At 42.2% G+C, this 21,130-nt stretch overlaps 1 protein-coding gene across 1 annotated transcript in view; it reads left to right on the top strand.

The window, feature by feature from the left end:
• The window catches only part of LOC129820248 (kin of IRRE-like protein 3), a 333,546-nt gene extending 314,767 nt beyond the window's left edge, over positions 1-18,779 (top strand). Inside the window, exons 12-16 of the mRNA XM_055877288.1 lie at positions 1,411-1,518; positions 2,097-2,180; positions 2,958-3,067; positions 3,733-3,822; positions 17,002-18,779. Of these exons, the coding sequence (XP_055733263.1) occupies positions 1,411-1,518; positions 2,097-2,180; positions 2,958-3,067; positions 3,733-3,822; positions 17,002-17,487 (878 nt within the window). The 3' untranslated portion in view covers positions 17,488-18,779. The remainder of the gene's footprint in view (positions 1-1,410; positions 1,519-2,096; positions 2,181-2,957; positions 3,068-3,732; positions 3,823-17,001) is intronic.
• Positions 18,780-21,130: the final 2,351 nt, after the last annotated feature.

The raw sequence follows: 21,130 nt of genomic DNA on the forward strand, positions 1-21,130 counted from the left end.
AAATGTCAACAATTTCAATCTGTGAAATTCTGCAACGGCATACAATTTGTAATCTAATTTACGACGCCTCAATTGGTTAAAGCTTCACATATGATTTCTTTGAAATATTTCTTCTAAATGAGATGATGTTCTCATTTATATCCTCTTTCTATTAGGTCTCTTCCTTCTAAAGTACTAAACTGTTTTCAAAGGGATCGTGGAAATTGCAATTCTGTAACAATTCATTTCAATGGAGGATCTTAGAGGCAACCTTGCTCTTAAAGTGAATTAATTAACTAGACCTCGACTAGCCACAGGCTTATACACTGATCTTTAAGACAACTCCGTTCAACCAATGAACCCCTGAAGCCTATGAACTTATTCACAATATTTAGAACATCACTTGTTATAAAGTGGTAAACCTCTCAGCCATTTGAAGTAAATGTGCATAATGGGTGTCAAGTGTCAGTACTGTAAAAGGTTTTCAAAGTTTGCCATTTGCGAGTTGCGTTCGCCTTTTTGCATTAGGAACACATTAGGAACACCTTCCTCATATGGAGTTGCACTGCCTTTTGTCCTCAGAACAGCCTCAATTCGTCGGGGCATGGACTACAAGGTATCGAAAAGCGTTCCATAGGGATGCTAGACCATGTTGACTCCAGTGCTTCCCGCAGTTGTGTCAAGTTGGCTGGATGTCCTTTGGGTGGTGGACCATTCTTAATACACAAGGGAAACTGTTGAGAGTGAAAAACACAGCAGCACTGCAGTCCTTGACACACTGAAACCGATGCACATGGCACCTCTTACCATACTCCGTTCAAAGGCACTTCAATCTTTTGTCTTGCCCATTCACCTTCTAAACGGCACACATACACAATCCATGTCTGAATGGTCTTAAGGCTTAAAAAACCTTCTTTATCCTGTCTCTCCTTCATCTACACTGATTGATGTGGATTTAACAGGTGACACCAATAAGTGATCATAGCTTTCACCTGGATTCACGTGGTCAGTTTATGTCAGTTGTTCCTAACTCCGGTCCTCATATACCCCACCAGTACACCTTTTGATTGTAGCCCTGAACATGTGCACCTGATTAAACTTGTCAACTAACCATCAGGCCATCAATAAATTGAATCAGGTATGTTTGTCCAGGGCTACAACAAAAATGTGTGCTGTTGCGTGTACTCAAGGACTCGATTTGGGAACCACTGGTGTTTGACATGGAAAGAGCAGTTTCTAATGTTTTGTACACTCAGTGTATACGACATGATGTAAGACTACTGTGGTTCAAAACAATGTGACTTCCTTGATTTTCTTTCTTGCATTAACTGTATGACTGAACCACCCTGTACGGTGTCCATATCAGCCTCAGTCTCATCAGGACTTCTAACATGGACACCGAACCACTGTCTTTCCTCCATGTCTTCTCAGAGTCCCTCCGATTGGCTGTAATCATAGGAGTGGCTGTGGGGGCCTTCCTTGCCCTCATTGTTCTCATGGGCACATTGGGTGCCTTCTGCTGTGCCCGCTTCCAGAGGAGTAAGTGCATTTTAAAACCCTATGCTTTCTGGGACCGCCAAAGAGTTCATTGAAACACCCTTGGTTTCACAGTAAAAGGGTTCAGTAGACGCTCTTGGTTTCACAGTCAAACATTTTTTTTCTATGCCTATCAATATGCTATGTTGTGCTTAATATGAGTCCCATTGGAATGTTAAGCTTCATGGTTTCATGATATCAGCTGAACTATAAGAAATCTTTTGAGATTACACATGTGATGGTACATAAAGCTGAAACTATGGTACTTCTATTTCCCTCCCTTTTTATCAAATCTATTGCAAAAGTGCCCATTTACGGACCTAAAAAGCTGAGCATTATCTGCAGCCAGACTCTAACATAATATTTCTCGCTTGAAGCCGTCTGGTGCCCTAAAGCAATATCCTTATCTGATTTAAAGCCCATCCTATACAGTGGGGTGTCAAGATACAGCACACAGATATCTGATCAATGTAGACTGTTGTTGTTTACATCAGAAGACATTCAGTGTGGAGATACACAGATATCCGGTCAATGTTATCTGCTGTTAACCATGTTGCTGTTGTTGTTGTTGTTTACCCCAGAAGACGTTCACCTCGTCATGTCCTCCCTACCCGTCTCCATCGCCTCTTGCCAGAGAGACCTTGCAGGCAAAATGAAAACCGAGAGTAAGTCACCTTTGTAAAGAGGTCCCTCCAGGATACTGCAATTGCCTGTATATTATGCGAGGGTTTGCTAATTTGACCAATCACTGCATCTTTTCCTCATAAATCAGTCAAATCATTGCAATATTATCACTTAAAATTGACCCATCACCGCAGTACAAATAGAAGACTCGCAATTTCAACCAATCACTGCAGATTTACCGCATATGGTTCAATCAAGCCACCAGTCAACAAACTTGTTCCCTCAACAGCACATGTACGCAACAAATTTGACAATCATTGCGTATTGCCATGCAAAATGTCAGAACTAAAATGTCCACAAACATCACACAAAACCCCAGCTTAATCCTGGAGGGGCTGGTATATATGATTGTATATGATTTTACAATGTCAGTGGCTATCGATAAAGCAATTATGTTTATTTCACTAGTACCATGCATACGTGCTACATACGTAAATATCCATGTGATTAATGTCCATGAACGACAGCAATCACTGCTGTCTGGTTACAGAATAAGGAGCCTGCCAACATAAGGATAGGATTGTACAGTATATGATTATCACCAATTTCAGTGACACTCTAGTATACAGTCAGTGCCCTATATCAGGTCTATAACACATAAATAAGCAGCACGACACCTTTATAATCTAAACATTCATAAATGCTTCAAGCTCCCATCAAGATATCTGAGCAGCTTTTGAGGCCGCACAAAGGTGGTATGATCTAGTGCCAGTTGACTTATGTCAGTGGTGCCCATCAGTTTCCCTGTCTCTCTCCAGATCTCAAAGGAGTGGTTTTGGCAAAAAACGACATCCGGGTGGAGATTGTTCACAAGGATCACAACGCAGCTCGGGAAACAGAGGAGCATACAGCCATCAAGCAGATAATGGTAAATTGAACGCTACCTCATCTCTCCTCTCTGCATGTAATATGCGAGTCCATCGATACATACTCTATGTAGTAGATCAGAATCAATTGAAAATGTTCTAATTGACAGTTCATTGAAGAGCATTTTCCATTCTACAGTACATCTACAGGTATAGGATCTTAATTTGAGCCAGTTTCCTAAAAACACCAGGAAAATATTCCTGCAGCAACAGGAAATGTGAGTTATTATGTGGATTATAATTCATGGATATCTTTTTTAGGGGTTGATACATTTTTCGTAAGGGAAAATCTAATGGAAATTAAACTTTAGCAGCCTTTTTAAACCTCAAATACACTACACTCTTTAAACGTCTCCCGCAACAGGGTGATCAAATTAAGATCATACATCTGTATCTATCTAACAGGCTTTCTGCAAACACACGAGCTCAAAATAGACATGGCATTTTACTCAGGGATATAGTGTTGAAAAAGAAAAGTGGGTAAACCCTGTAATCTCTCCCAGATGAACAACCATGTTTACTTTGTGTAAATAGGCCCTTAAATGCTATTAACTAAATAAAAAGGTGCGTAAACATTGTTGCATGTGTTTAACCCTCACTACATCCCTAATACTACATGCATATCAAACGGTCTGTGTGTGACATGTCTGCTCCCTTGATGTCTCAGATTGAGCGAGGGGAGTTCCAGGCGCAGGAGTCTGTGCTGAAGCAGCTGGAGGTCCTACAAGAGGAAGAGAAGGAGTTCCAGCACATTAAGGTGGGCACAGAAACAGGCATAAAGGAGGCGGTCGATATAACATTAGTCCTAAAATCTACAGCAAATAAGGTGGGCACAGAGCCAGGTATACAGGGGGCAGTGATACAACATTAGTAGAAATGTCCTAAAATGTGCACCATACTGTAGTTCAAGGAGGAACATGTATTATATTCAGTTAGTACTCCTATTGTGTTTGTTATTTTTCACAAAGAATGACTCTTGGTTTTTCTGCTCAGATTTAAGGAATGTTAGATATTTTCTTTCATGGTCATTTGACAATGGCACTGGTTCCAATCAAAGTGCCAATGCCGTTTAGCAAACTCTAGGCGTGTACATTTGTTGAATGACATAAAAATAAAGCTCTTTGGTCACACACCAGTGGTAGGTTTGGCATGGAAAGATGGAAGCATATGCAGAAAAGTACCTCATACCTACTGTAAAATATGGTGGTGCATATTTGATGTTATTTGGGCTATTTTGCTTCCACTGGTCCTGGGTCCTTTGTCAAGATCAACAGCATCATGAACTTTACCAAGTAGCAGGATATTTTTGCCAAAAACGTGGTTGCCTTTGCCAGGAGGCTGAAACTTGGCCACAAGTGGATCTTCCAGCAAGACAATAACCCCATGTACATCAAAACCCACAAATAAATGGTTAATTGACCACAAAATCAACATTTTGCAATGGCCATCTCAGTCTCCGGGCTTGAACCCCATTGAAAACCTGTGGTTTTGAATTGATTTAGGGCAGCCATAAGCACAGACAAAGGATATCAATGAACTGGAAATGGTATGTATGGACGAATGCTCTCAGATCCCTTCCAATGTGTTCTTCAATCTCATAAAACATTTTAGAAAAAGTCTCAGTGTCGTTATCCTCGCAAGGGGAGGGTGCTGGAGTATTGAAAACAGGGGATCCAATAATTGATTTTGTTAAACCAAATCTCTTTCTCTGAGCAATTGTATTGTATAAAATAATATTATTCTTGTTTTTTACCGTATCTTTATCAAGGGATCAAAAAATGTTGGACCCCACTGTATATAACCAAGTGTGATATGCGGGAGGAAAGATTCATCCAAATGCATTAAGAGGTCACCGTCATTATTGTGGATAAGGAGTAGGATTGTGGGGTATGTAGGCTGTTCATACTGCAGAATGACGCATTAAAGGGTTAGTTGACATAAAACAAAGATCTACTCTTTTTTTCTTCGACTTATGGTATTGTCAATTCATCCAGACATTTAAGCCCATTGGCATTGCTCAAACTGTTCGAATGAAATGACAACAGACTAGGTAATCCGGAAATAGGCACGGATATGCAATATCATTTGGGATATTGGAAACTTCCACTTTCAAAGGCTTAATTTAAGCCAGTTCCATGACACCTGTGAACCTTGACCCTGACTCTTATCTGTGAGGCTACCCCTTCTCCATCTCCCAGGTCAGATGTGTTATCTGCTGATATATTCTCATAAACCTTCCTCTTCCTCGGCTAATTCAATCCCCACCCTTGATATTCTGCTGCTTGGTGTACCATCCATTGTATCTTGCCATCTCTAATAGTGATTTGCAATAGCCCCCCGCCACAAGTACAGACAAAGATACAGAATCTGCTTGCTCTGACAGCAAAGTTTGTATTTTTTCGCCTTTGGAATGGCAGCAGGCAAAGTTTATCTCCCTCCTCCAGGAATCGAACAATCAGTTAATTCCAAGAAAGGAAATGGAGTAACATAGAGAGAATAAGAGAAGGAAGGTGGGAAAAACACTTTACACACGTAGGCCGTGATTGAAAACAAACTGCCGAGGCAATTTTTCCACATATAGTATGCTGCTCCTACATGTGATATCATCAAGGCCATTTAATTGGCGGATAGCAGGATTTGTCTTCGTGGGAGGTGACTATTTCACACCCCAAAAGCAAGTAATCTATTTTTCACATGTTCGCACGCATCTGCCTGTTTCTTCGTTTTTCCCATCATTCTTACGAATAGCAGTTCATTTGGATGTGACTGACCTTGGTCACAATAAGGCAAGCATTTGAATACATAAGAAACAATGGGTATTGCTGTGTCACAGCTTGAGACCACCTAGGTTTACGGCATAAATACCTGTTGATGAAGCCTGACATAGAAGTCAAGTTTATACTCTGCTTATGCACTCCGGGGTGAAGTTTCCCCTAGGTACAGATCTAGGACCCCCTTACCCTTCCCCATTTCTTACCTTAACGATTAGTGTGGGAAATGTCAAACTGACCCTTTACCCTACTCTATGTTGATGCTCTTTGTTGAAGAAACAGCTTGGGGATCAGCCTCACCCAGAACACCAATAATGTAAGTGGTGCCTCAAAGAATTTATATTTCATCATTAAGTGCATATATTCATAACCAAAACGACGCAGCATAACTCTTCCCGGTTCAAATGAAAGCCAATGACTGGCTCATCAAAAGAGGAATGACAGACATTAGATGGTTCTGTATGACTGTGCTGATGCAGATAAGGGAACAGATGAGCCTCTTTCAAACTGTAATCATCAATCTTTCAGTGAGTTATCTTTTTATATATATTTTTTTTAACGTTTATTTAACTAGGCAAGTCAGTTAAAGAACAAATTCTTATTCACGATGACGGCCTACTAAAAAGCAAAAGGCCTCCTGCGGGGACGGGGTCTGGGTAAAAAAAATAAATGTAGGACAAAACACTCCATCACGACAAGAGACACCACAACAATACATAAAAAGAGACCTAAGAAAACAACACAGCATGGCAGCAACACATGACAACACAGCATGGCAGCAATACAACATGACAACAACACAGTGGCAACACAACATGGCAGCAGCACAACATAGCAGTAGCATAAAACATGGTACAAACATGGAATAAACATTTGGGCACAGACACAAAGGGCACAGCCCAAAGGGCAAAGAGGTGGAGACAACAATACCTCACGTGACGCAGCCACAAGTGTCCATGATTGAGTCTTTGAATGAAGAGATGGGGATAAAACTGTCCAGTTTGAGTGTTTTTTGCAGCTCGTTCAAGTCGCTAGTTGCAGCTAACTGAAAATTGGAACAACCCAGGGATGTGTGTGCTTTGAGGACCTTTAACAGAATGTGACTGGCAGAACGGGTGTTGTATGTGATAGCGAGGAGTGAGGCCTAAGAGGGTTTTATAAATAAGCATCAACCAGTGGGTCTTGCAGTGGGTAGAAATCAGTGGAGGCTGGTGACTTGAAAAGGCATAAAGGAGGATGGGAGACCCATGGTATAGGCGCAGAACGCACGGAGACCAAAGTGTGCTTAAAAAATCATAAAATTAATTATTTTAACCTAAAGCATTTAATAAAGACATTTATAGTACAATATTATGGGGAAGGGGAATGAGAGGGCTACTTACAGTGTTGGAGAGGGATCACATCAGTGATTGAATGAGTGTGTGTGGCATGAGTTGAGGTGTTCAGAGGACAGTTTTTACTGGGAAGACAAAAAACAATGACACAGGACACTACACAGTTAGACAACATAGCTAAGAATGAGTTAGTCTAAGCAAGGAGTAAAATCTTTGATGTGTAGTAACGTGATTGTGTAATAATGTGTAGTAATTGTGATTGATTCTACATACAGGAAGGAGAGAAAATTGATAGGGGTACTCATTGTGCTTGGAAGGGAAACATTCAATGTGCCAGTGGATGAGTGGGCACATGAGACATAGTGGTTTCAGTTAATTTATTTTATTTATTTCACTTTTATTTAACCAGGTAGGCCAGTTGAGAACAAGTTCTCATTTACAACTGCGACCTGGCCAAGATAAAGCAAAGCAGTGCGACAAACACAACACAGAGTTACACATGGGATAAACAAACGTACAGTCAATAACACAACACAAAAATCTATGTACAGTGTGTGCAAATGTAGTAAGACTAGGGAGGTAATAAAATAAAGAAAGAAATGCACACCTATTTAGGCGAGGTGCTGGCGAGGTGCTGCGGGATGGAATGCCTGGAGCTGTTTAGCATCACCCCTCCACAGAACAAAAATATCATCAATATACCATTTACAAATAATGATGTTAGGCAAGAAAACATTTTTGAGAGGATTGAAAATAGACTGTTTCTCCATGTAACCCACATACAAGTTAGCATAGTTGGGAGCCATGGGGGATCCCCTAGCAGTACCCTTCGTCTGAATAAAGAAATCATTTAGAAACATGAAGTAGTTGTGTGTGAGTACTATTTCAGCCATTGTTATAATGCATGCACTGGAAGGCAGTTCATTAAGGTTACGTTGCAGAAGAAAATGTTCCATAGCTTCAATACCGCCCTCGTGTGGAATATTTGTGTATAACGACTCAACATCAAAAGTAACTAACAAAGTATTCCTCGGGAGGATGTAGCCAAATTGTATCTATGATCGTACACTATCCATTTATGTTTTTTGTATGCTATTTTAATATGAGAATTAACCAATGATATCAGGCCACACCCGGCCATGATTACAGACACCTGTGTGCCTTTGACACTATATAAATGAGTCATCCCGCAGTGTTTGTCATTATACCCTGATGAAGACAGCTTGTCTGTCGAAACATTGGACATAAATATTTTTGCATCTGAGCTCCTAGATTGTGCGGCTCTCCTTTATTTTTTAAGGCAATAAATAGGCCGTAGAGACGATATAATTACAATTTAGCATTAACACTGGAGTGATAGATGATGATGCGCAAGTAGAGATACTGGGGTGCGAAAGAGCAACAACAAAAAAATAACAATATGGGGATGAGGTAGTTGGGTGTGCTAATTATAGATGGGCTGTGTACAGGTACAGTGATCATTAAGCTGCTCTGACAGCTGATGCTTAAAGTTAGAGAGGGAGATATGTCACCAGCTTCAGTGATTTTTGCAATTCGTTCCAGTCATTGGCAGCAGATAACTGGAAGGAAAGGATGCCAAGAGTAGGTGTTGGCTTTGGGGATGACCAGTGAAATATACCTGCTGGAGCGTGTGCTATGGGTGTGTGTTGCTACGGTGACCAGTGAGCTGAGATAAGGCAGGGCTTTACCTAGCAAAGACTTATAGATGACCTGTAGCCAGTGGGTTTGGCGATGAATATGTAGCGAGGGCCAGCCAACGAGAGCATACAGGTCTCAGTGGTGGGTAGTATATGTATCCACTGGATGTCATAAGGTGAATGCACCAATTTGTAAGTCGCTCTGGATAAGAGCGTCTGCTAAATGACTTAAATGTAAATGTATATGAGGCTTTAGTGACAAAAAACGGATGGCACTGTGATAGACTACATCCAATTTGCTGAGTAGAGTGTTGGAGGCTATTTTGTAAATGACATCGCCAAAGTCGAGGATCGATAGGATAGGCAGTTTTACAAGGGTATGTTTGGCAGCATGAGTGAAGGAGACTTTGTTGCGAAATAGGAAGCCAATTCTAGATTTGATTTTGGATTGGAAATGCTTAATGTGAGTCTAGAAGGAGAGTTTATAGTCTAACCAGACACCTAGGTATTTGTATTTGTCCACATAATCTAAATCAGAACCATCCAGAGTAGTGATGCTGGATGGGCGGGCAGGTGTGGGCAGCGATCGGTTGAAGAGCATGCATATAGTTTTACTTGCGTTTAAGAGCAGTTGGAGGCCACGGAAGGAGAGTTGTATGGCATTGAAGCTCGTCTAGAGGTTATTTAACACAGTGTACAAAGAAGGACCAGAAGTATACAGAATGGTGTTGTCTGCGTAGAGGTGGATCAGAGAATAACCAGCGGCAAGAGCGACATCATTGATGTATACAGAGAAGAGAGTCGACCCAAGAATTGAACCCTGTGGCACCCCCATGGAGACTGCCAGAGGTCCGGACAACAGGCCCTCCGATTTGACACGCTGAACTCTATGTGAGAAGTAATTGGTGAACCAGGCGAGGCAATCATTTGAGAAACTAAGGCTGTTGAGTCTGCCGATAAGAATGTGGTGATTGACAGAGTCAAAAGCCTTGGCCAGGTCGATGAAAACGGCTCCACAGTACTGTCTTTTATCAATGGCGGTTATGATATTGCTTAGTACCTTGAGCGTGGCTGAGGTGCACCTATGACCAGCTCGGAAACCAGATTGCATAGTGGAGAAGGTACGGTGGGATTCGAAATGGTCGGTGTTCTGTTTGTTAACTTGGCTTTCAACATTTTTAGAAAGGCAAGGCAGGATGGATATAGGTCTGTAACAGTTTGGGTCTAGAGTGTCTCCCCCTTTGAAAAGGAGGATGACCGCAGCAGCTTTCCAATCTTTGGGGATCTCAGACGATACGAAAGAGAGGTTCAACAGGCTAGTAAAAAGGGTTGCAACAATTTCTGCGGATCATTTTAGAAAGAGTGGGTCTAGATTGTCCAACCCAGCTGATTTGTAGGGATCCAGATTTTGCAGCTCTTTCAGAACATCAGCTGTCTGGATTTAGTTGAAGGAGAAGTGGGGGGGGGGGCTTGGGCAAGTTGCTGCGGAGGGTGCGGAGCTGTTGGCCGGGGTAGGGGTAGCCAGGTGGACAGCATGGCCAGCCTTAGAGAAATGAATGTTGATATTTTCGATTATCGTAGATTTATCGGTATTGACAGTGTTTCCTAGCCTCAGTGCGGTGGGCAGCTGGGAGGAGGTGCTCTTATTCTCCATGGACTTTTGCAAATTTCTGTTTGAAAAAGCTAGCCTTAGCTTTCATAGCTGACTGTGAATATTGGTTCCTGACTTCCCTGAAAATATTCAATGCTAATGCAGTACGCCACATTATGTTTTTGTGGTGGTCAAGGGCAGTCAAGTCTGGGGTGAACCAAGGGCTATATTTGTTCTTAGTTCTACATTTTTTGAATGGGGAATCTTATTTCAGTTGGTGTGGGAATTACTTTTAAAGAACAACCAGGCATCCTCTACTGACGGGATGAGGTCAAAATCCTTCCAGGATACCCGGGCCAGGTCGATTAAAAAGGCCTGCTCGCTGAAGTGTTTTAGGGAGCATTTGACAGTGATGAGGGGTGGTCATTTGACCGCGGACCCATTATGGACGCAGGCAATGAGGCAGTGATCGCTGAGATCCTGGTTGAAGACAGCAGAGGTGTATTTAGAGGGCAAGTTGGTCAGGATGATATCTATGAGGGTGCTCATGGTTACGGATTTAGGGCTGTACCTGGTAGGTTCATTGATCATTTGTGTGAGTTTGAGGGCATCGAGCTTAGATTGTAGGACGGCCGGGGTGCAGTTTAGGTCACCTAACAGTACAAACTCTGAAGACAGATGGGGGGCAATCAATTCACATATAGTGCCCAGGGCACAGCTGGGGCTGAGGGGGGTCTATAAGAAGAGGCAATGGTGAGAGACTTATTTCTAGAAAGGTGGATTTTTAAAAGTAGAAGCTCGAATTGTTTGGACACAGACCTGAATTGTATGACAGTAGGCTGTCTGTAGGCTCTCCTCCCTGTAGGCTGTCTTGTTGTTGTTGGTAATCAAACCTACCACTGCAAACTTGATGATTGAGTTGGAGGTGTGCATGGCCACGCAGTCATGGGTGAACAGGGAGTACAGGAGAGGGCTGATAACGCACCCTTGTGGGGCCCCAGTGTTGAGGATCAGAAGGGTGGAGATGTTGTTTCCTACCCTCACCACCTGGGGGCATCCCATCAAAGTCCAGGACCCAGTTGCACATGGCGGGATCGAGACCCAGGGTTTTGAGCTTAATGACGAGTTTGGAGGGTACTCTGGTGTTAAATGCTGAGCTGTAGTCGATGAACAGCATTCTTACATAGGTATTCCTATTGTCGAGATGGGTTAGGGCAGTGTGCAGTGTGATTGCGATTGCGTCGTCTGTGGACCTATTGGGGTGGTAAGCAAATTGGAGTGGGTCTAGGGTGTCAGGTAGGGTGGAGGTGATATGATCCTTGACTAGTCTCTCAAAGCACTTCATGATGACGGAAGTGAGTGCTACGGAGCGATAGTCATTTAGCTCAGTTACCTTAGCTTTCTTGGGAACAATTGTGGCCCTCTTGAAGCATGTGGGAACAGCAGACTGAGATAGGGATTGATTGAATATGTCCGTAAACACAGCAGCCAGCTGGTCTGCGCATGCTCTGAGGACGCGGCTAGGGATGCCGTCTGAGCCGGCAGCCTTGCAAGGGTTAACACGTTTAAATGTTTTACTCAGGTTGGCTGCGGTGAAGGAGAGCCCGCAGGTTTTGGTAGCGGGCCGTGTCGGTGGCACTGTATTGTCCTCAAAGCGAGCAAAGAGGTTGTTTACTTTGTCTGGGAGCAAGACATCGGGGTCTGCGACGGGGCTGGTTTTCTATTTGTAGTCCGTGATTGACTGTGGACTCTGCCACATACCTCTCGTGTTTGAGCCGTTGAATTGCGACTCTACTTTGTCTCTATACTGATGCTTAGCTTGTTTGATTGCCTTTCGGAGTGAATAGCTATACTGTTTGTATTCGGTCAAGTTTACGGTCGCCTTGCCCTGATTAAAAGCAGTTGTTCGCGCTTTCAGTTTTACGCGAATGCTGCCATAAGTCCACGGTTTCTGGTTGGGGAAGATTTTAATAGTCGCCGTGGGTACAACATCACCGGTGCACTTGCTAATAAACTCGCTCACCGAATCAGCGTACACATCAATGTTGTTGTTCGACGCTATCTGGAACATATCCCAGTCCACGTGATCGAAGCAATCTTGAAGCGTGGAATCAGATTGGTTGGACCAGCTTTGAACAGACCTGAGCACGGGCGTGTCCTGTTTTAGTTTTTGTCTATAGGCTGGGAGCAACAAAATGGAGTCGTGGTCAGATTTGCCGAAAGGAGGGCGAGGGAGGGCTTTGTATGTGTCGCGGTAGTTAGAGTAGCAATGATCCAGAATTTTGCCAGCCCGGGTCACGCATTCGATATGCTGATAAAATTTAGGGAGCCTGGTTTTCAGATTAGCCTTGTTAAAATCCCCAGCTACAATAAATGCATCTTCAGGATATGTGGTGTCACGTTCCTGACCTGTTTCTGTTAGTTTTTGTATGTGTTAGTTGGTCAGGACATGTGTTTGGGTGGGCAGTCTATGTTTTCTGTTTCTATGTTTGTTTAAGGGGTGACCTAATATGGCTCTCAATTAGAGGCAGGTGGATTTCATTTCCTCTGATTGAGAGTCATATTAAGGTAGGTGTTTTCACACTGTTTGTTGTGGGTGGTTGTCTCCTGTGTCTGTGTCTATGTACGTTGCGCCACACGGGACTGTTTTCGGTTTGTTTGTATGTTCGTTCTTTTATGTAGTCAGTTTCCCTGTTCATGCGTTCTTTGTGTTTCATGTAAGTTCGTCGTCCAGGTCTGTCTACGTCGTTTATTGTTTTATAGTTCGTGTCAGTGTTCGTCGTGTCTAATAAATTCATTATGTCTACATACCTCGCTGCACATTGGTATTCCGATCCCTCTCTCCTCTCCTCGTCCGAGGAGGAGGAAGAATATTACGACAATCGTTACATGTGGTTTCCACTTTACATAGATTGCAATGAAATTCTTTCAGGGCCATCGAGGTGTCTGCTTGGGGGGGATATACACTACTGTGATTATAATCGGAGAGAATTCTCTTGGTAGATAATGCAGTCGGCATTTGATTGTAAGTAATTCTAGGTCAGGTGCACAAAATTACTTGAGTTCCTGTATGTTGTCATGGTCACAACACAACTCGTTAATCATAAAGCATACACCCCCACCCTTCTTCTTACCAGAGAGATGTTGTTTCTGTCGGCGGTGGCTGTACCAACTCTGATAACATATCCCTAGTGAGCCATGTTTCCGTGAAACAGAGAATGTTACAATCTCTGGTGTCTCTCTGAAAATCAACCCTTGCTCGGATATCGTCTACCTTGTTGTCAAGAGACTGGACATGGCGAGTAGTATACTTGGGAGCGGTGGGCGATGTGCCTCCGTCTACGGAGCCTGACCAGAAGACAACTCCGTCTGCCCCTTTTGCGGCGCCGTTGTTTTGGGTCGCCTGCTGGGATCCAATCCATTGTCCTGGGTGGTGGTCCAAACAGAGGTTCTATCTCTATGAATTTAAATCAGACATCTCAACATTCATAAAGTCAAACACAGACTGCGCATCTTGCCCACTTGACACATCAAAGTAGCCCAAGAAACATTCCTGAATAAAGCCCTGATCATCCACATACCTGACAAATGCAAGCAGACTGGTGGTACCATAGGTCCCAGAGTGGGGAGGCAATTTTTGCCCCTTGGGGCCTGGAGTTTTTCCTTATAAGTTCACCTAACTAGGAAACTCTGGACCCTATAAGGTATGGCAGTGATTAATCAACTGTAACAAAGGTTTTATATGGGCTATGATGGGACCAGTTTTTCCTAATCAAGTTACATGGTTTTAAAAAAAACTCCTGAAAAACAATTCTGGCCCTGGGGGGATGAAAACCCTGTCAAACTGCAGCTACCTTATATTTGTTCATACAAATTATATTTAGACTAGATTAGGAGGGGTATTTCCTCTACCCGGACAACAACTGATAGACAATAGAACTCACAGGGCTGAGCTTGCTTTATACATGTTTGCATCATGCAGGCCTATGCAATTGTAGGCCTTATAAAAGAATATTCACATCTGACATCACTATTATGTTGATTGATTAATTCCAGGTAATAATTTTGGATTAAAATCGTATAGGCAGCCTAGCCAGCCCAATTTTGGATATAATCTAAATTTGATCACATTCACATTTTCTCCTGACACACAAATTGACTATAAATACATAACGTTACCAATTAGTTTACCCTGACCAGATGGACAGGGTGCATAGGCTGTATGCAGCTGCTCTTATTAGTAGCCTACAGTTGATCAGACAGAAAAATAGTCTCATTTTCATCCCATACAGCATGTCAGATTTGTAATGTTTAGGTGTAGCCGAGGCTGCTGCAACATTTATGTCATGAGTTTTTGCTTGTGTCTGTCCGGAGGGATTACGTGTTATCATCTTTCCTAAATAAATACCATAGGAAAGTGCAAAGCCTACTTGAGCGCACGCGGAAAAATGCGCCGCATCAACCTCTCTCTTTAGTCTAACATTTAATGGATGAGGCGATGGAAGCTATCAAATCATTCATAATTGTTTTCGACATCCCAGAAAAGATGTTCAGCATGTAAAGCATCGTAACGTGCAATTACAGGCGGCTTGATGATAGGCTCCCTGTTAACCAGCTATACATTTGATACCAGTTGGTATTGAACAATCTCACCTTTATCCTTCTTCATGAAACTGATCTCAGGCAGAGGTCAACCTTCGCTTGCAATTCTCACCTTTTCCGTGTACCGCACAGAGAATGAAAGGGGTATTTCAACAAAAAGTCCACAACAGGGGCCAGCTGAGTATAAGACTGTATCATCTGCATACAAATGGATAAGAGCGCTTCCTAATGCCTGAGTTATGTTGTTGATGTAAATTGAGAAGAGCGTGGGACCTAGGATTGAGCCTTGGTGTACTCCCTTGGTGACAAGCAGTGGCTGAGTCAGCAGATGTTCTGACTTTATATACTGCACTCTTTGAGAGATGTGGTTAGCAAACCACGCCAAAGACTCCTCAGAGGCACGAATGGAAAGGTCTACCATATCAAAAACTTTGTTTCAATAAAAATAGCAGCACAACATTGCTTAGAATCAAGGGCAATGGTGACGTCATTTAAGACTTTTAAGGTTGCAGTGACACATCCATAACCTGAGCGGAAACCAGAGTGCATACCAGAGAACATACAATAGACATCAAGACAGACAGGGCAAAATATAAATTGGCCTACAGAAGCAAGAAAAATTATGTGAACCCTTTGGAAATACCTGGATTTCTGAATTAATTGGTCATAAAATTTGATCTGATCTTCTTCTAGGTCACAACAATAGACAAACACAGTCTGCTTACAATAATAACACACAAACAAGTATACGTTTTCATGTCTTTATTGAACACACCGTGTAAACATTCACAATGCAAGGTGGGAAAAGTATGTGAACCCTTGGATTTAATAACTGGTTGACCCTCCTTTGGCAGGAATAACCTCAACCAAACATTTTCTGTAGTTGCGGATCTGACCTGCACAACGGACAGGAGGAATTTTGGACCAGTCCACTTGGTCCTGTTTCATTTCAACAATAATAAAACTGTTTCATTTCAACAATATTCTGGGATGTATGGTGTGAACTGCTCTCTTGAGGTCAGTCAGAGTCAGGAATCTGACTGGGCCACTCCAGAAGGCGTATTTTCTTCTGTTGAAGCCATTCTGTTGTTGATTTACTTCTGTGTTTTGGGTCGTTGTCCTGTTGCATCACCTAACTTCTGTTGAGCTTTAATTGGAGGACAGATAGCCTTACATTCTCCTGCAAAATGTCTTGATAAAGTTGGGAATTAATGTTGATCAATTTTAGGTAATAAGATTCTCGTGTTAACGTGCAGAAAACCCAGGCTTTTACGAGAGCAGATATCAGTGAAGAAGAACTCATCAGAGCACAAGTCAGAATTGGGGCTAGCAACAGTAGATGGGCCAGGGTGTACATGCACATTTCCACGGCAGAGCTCTGTAGTGTTGATTTTTTATGACATTTAAATGTTCATCAGATGGTTACAAAAATCATATTGTACAGAAATTTCATCAGATAACATGAATACAAAGCCGATGAGAGGTGGTTAGAATAGGATCGGAGGCCAAGAGTCCGTGTAAACAATCAGAGTTGCGAGTGTGGGAACAAACATTGTCTGTCCCATGTTTCGGTTTAAAACAAGTAAGTTCATAGTCAACAAAGCATGCAGTAGTCATGGTGCAAATAGCATAAAATATTCTACACACAACAATATTTGGGGCTGTTTAGTTTAGGTGACTAGCTCCAATTCCACACAACGCTTCTCTTGATTGGACACTAGACCTGAGCACCTAGGGGCCCTCGGCAATACTGGCAAGATGCATTTCTTTACTATCACCATTGTGCCTAATGAGAAAATTTGTTTAAATAGGAACGGCTATCTGTGATTCAGATCTGAGATGTTCTTTGGCTAACCATGCAATCACAATAACAACTACCAAAATAGTAACTGCACTGACATGCCTTCCATTTTATTTGTCTCCTATCCTTACACTAAATTAACACCTCCCTTTGTGTCTTTCTCCCCTCTCCTCCACAAGGATCCAACCAATGGCTATTACAGTGTCAATACCTTCAAGGAGCACCATGGCACCCCGACTATGTCAATGGCCGCCAACCAGACCAGCGGCGCTGAGGTCAGGAACCCATTGGCTTCTTCTTCATCCACCATGGGAAAGCAGCGTGTGCCTACGGGCATGTCCTTCACAAACATCTACAACACGCTAGGTGCTGGGCCCAACCGCCTGTACGACTACAGCCAGCGCTTCGTGCTTGGCATGGGCAGCAGCTCTATCGAGTTGTGCGAGCGCGAGTTCCAGCGGGGCTCACTTAGTGACTCCAACTCCTTCATCGACACGCAGTGTGACAGCAGCGTGAGCAGCTACAGCAAGCAGGACGGCTACGTGCAGTTTGACAAGGACAGCAAGGCCTCGGCTGCCTCCTCATCTTCCCACTACTCGCAGTCGTCCTCGCAGAACTCAGACCAGACGCGGCCGCTGCAGAAACGCATGCAGACCCATGTGTAATGGCAGAAGGAGCTATGGATGGGGGTGGGTTCGGACCGGATGGGTCGAGGATAGCACCTTTGGATACTTTAAGGAACACTGCCTGACTGGTATACAGTGCTATTTTTTGTTTGGTTTGTACTCTGGTCCACCCGAGGGAGATGATGCAGTATTCCACCTTTGGCAGACGGTGGGCAACTGCGGTGTCCACATTAGGACAGCCTGAAGTCCTGCTGAGACTGAGGCTGTCGTAATATGGACATTGTACGTACCACTCTTTTTACACGTTATTTGGATTACATGGGGTACAATCTATTCACACTCTATTCCCCTTGAAACAAGCTTTTCAAACAAAAAAGATCATAACCTTGAGAGCTACAATTGGTGGAAAAAAAGATGACAAACAAAAGTCCACTTTCTAAATGAAAAATGCGCTGCTGTTGTCCCCTATTCTGTTTCAGCTAGTGGACTGCCTCAAAATGCACAGCTGTAGGTTTTATTCACACGTCTGTGTCGATAAATTCCAGAATTGTTTAAAAGTTTATTTTCATTATGGAGGAAGACAAACTCTTGGGCCTATGTTCAGGTGCCCGGTTGGATTTTGAAGCACAAAGGGGTATATTAAAAACCACCCGAGGCATTTCTTGTACGTGCAAGAAAATATCCTTAGATGGATAATGAAACCTCTGAGGAAATATGGTGTGAGCGGCAGGCAATGTAATAAAGACGAACACCTTGCCAACTGGCTGACCTGCAGGTCTAATATCCCTACACCTGGACAACTTTAATTCTCAACGGATTATAGATTTTGTCCCTTTTGGTTATCTAGGTAAATTCTATATTTTTCTCCTATATTTTGGATTTATGAAGATGTTTTGGCCTTTTTGATGTATGCCTTGTGAAAGTTCATTACTGAGTCACAGATCATAGATAAATGCATGGAGAAGTGGATGTGTCATACTGTTGTACTACTTCACTTGAGCTGACCTTTCAAATGCTTTGTTCACTCACAAACCGCCAGTTCCTGAAAGGACAGTGTCATATTTACACATCAGAGAAAGGGTCAAGGACCTTATCATCTGTACTTTTCCATTCAATGTGAGACACTTGCAGCCTGATCTTAAATGTGTGAGCAGATAGCTGTGGAGCCAAATACAATGTCATCTCTGCCGGAGCTGTTCTAATTTTTGTGGCTTGCCATACTTAGCTGATATCGTGTTGTTTACACTGGAGCTCTGTAAATCCAGCATTTTTGTGTACTGTGATTTGACCACTAAATGACGGCGATGAAGATAAAGTAACTTTTTTCTGTCTGTTGCCTCTGTGGTTACAATGACTTGGTGCCCACTGTTTCAAGTTTTGTCTCAAATGGTACTATTCAGTTTGCAGTGACAATTAGGTGGTTCTGTTCAAGAGTAAATACTGAAGGTGGTTAGCAAACAATATAATTAACGTTTACTACAGTAGGACCTAAAACATATGAACTCGTTGAGAATGTAGGTCGTTTGGAAGACAGACATGTCTGTAACTTTGAATTTCACTTTTTAAATAACACGCCAAACCTGTATAGAAAAATATTGATTGCATATTTACATGTGTTTTCCTTTTACATATCCCAGTTTGATATTGTTAGTTCAGTTGATCAATCAATCTGTAACACTGGGGTTTGTGTCTTTGAGGTCCTACTGTACCATGACTTCATTAAATAATTACTATTGATCAATATAACATGAAACAACTCAATATGATGAAGGTTGCGTGGGATCTTTTGGGATCTTAATTCCTCTCTCAACTACGTTCCAAAGCAAATGACTCATTTGGGTAACAGTTTACAATCATTAATAAGGCATTTGTTAATTATCGAATTGCAAATCATTACACCAATATAAACAATCACCAGTATGTCATTTATAAACCAAATGACTTCCCAATGTAGTTTGATATTTTAATGCAGCCTCCATCCATACCCTGCCTGTTTAGTAATGACCAGCACCACCATTCATAATGACTGATTATCACATGCCTTACAACGAAGAGATGGCTGTCCTAATATGGACAACATAGAGGTGACTTTTTATAATAACTATAATCAGAGAAATGGTCTATTGTTATATTACAGAAAGGTATGTTAGTGGACCTTGCAGTGAGCGTATTTGTATGGTGTCCATCATTAGAATTTAAACAAGTCCTGCTGAGACTGAGGCTGTCCTAAACTTGTACCAATATTGTCATAATAGGGACAACCCTACATTGGTACCATTTTAGAGTTAATTTCCTTGTCAATTAATAATTAGAATCTTCACGTTTACACTGCAAAATGGACAGGTGTTTTGCTTATGGGACAATCTGCAATTGACTAAAACATTTTGTCTGCAGTTATCCATGTAAAGAACAACATTCTCCCTATGCAAAGCATAAGCTTTGAAGCGCTTAAACCATTGAGTAATAAAAAGCTGTAATATCCTACTTGAAACATCTAAATATATATATTTTTTGGGGGGGTGGGGATTACTCTACAATCAAAGTCAGTCCCATCACTGTAGTGTAGACTATCATATCATTATTTTCAGGCTTCTTTTGTAACAAGAATGACTTTTTGATATTCTAGATCTCACAGTCGTATGACAACTCGCTGCAATCACAAAGAGTATCTATATGGTTGAGCAGTTGAAGCTAAAAAATGTATGGAGTGGCCAGTCTGGTCCATCGGTTAGAGCCGCTGAGCCCAGGAGACGTGTATGCTTGAGTCAGCAGGGGTTTGAATCTCGCCAACTGCCCTTTGACTCACCCCCCTATCTTCCCCGTCTATCCAACACTGTAGTATTGCTTCAAAAGGAGTAAGACTGACCCACACATAAAGAAATGGCATTGAGCCCATATACAAAGTTTCAAAAAAAGCAATGGTTGAGTTTCAAATGAAGCAATGGTCAAACATAAAGACAACTATCTTCCTTGCGGTAGTAAAATCATAAGGAAGCCTCTAATGGATTCAGTCTTTTCCAAATGTGTGTTGATTGGAGCTGTGTTTACAAGCCAACTCAAACCACATGTTAAATCATCCTGAATTGTTGCGCCTCCTCCTACAGTTCCACTGTTTACCAGGGATCCCTTGTGAGCCTGCTAAGAGCCTGCATCTCGTAGAAGACAGAACTGCTGAGGGAATCACACTGGATGAGCACATATTTGGAGATGCTCACTCAAGCCTGTTTGTTTTGAGGCTTGCATTTGATTTGGAAAAAACAACTCAAACAAATATATAAACAGAATAGTGTATGCCAATGAGGGTCCAGCATATTTATGAATGCAGAAATAAATAACTTTCTATTTGCATTCCAACCCCGGAGTCTGACAGCAATTGTAGAACTGCAAAAGTAGTAGAGTTGCTGCTGTCTTGTGGTTTATTCTCCCCTGTTCAAAGATTGACCTATTGCCTTCCTCTTCTGTATTTTTCACTGTTTTCTGAGATTAAAGCTGTTTATTTGGGTAGATAAACTAGTTTGCATAATTTTGGGGTCCATCCAGCAAAACTGATGTACAGTTGAAGTCGGAAGTTTACATACACCTAGGTTGGAGTCATTAAAACTAGTTTTTCAAGCACTCCACAAATTTCTTCTTAACATACTATAGTTTTGGCAAGTCAGTTAGGACGTCTACTTTGTGCATG

Source organism: Salvelinus fontinalis, chromosome 2, assembly GCF_029448725.1.
Source record: "Salvelinus fontinalis isolate EN_2023a chromosome 2, ASM2944872v1, whole genome shotgun sequence".
NCBI lineage: Eukaryota > Metazoa > Chordata > Actinopteri > Salmoniformes > Salmonidae > Salvelinus > Salvelinus fontinalis.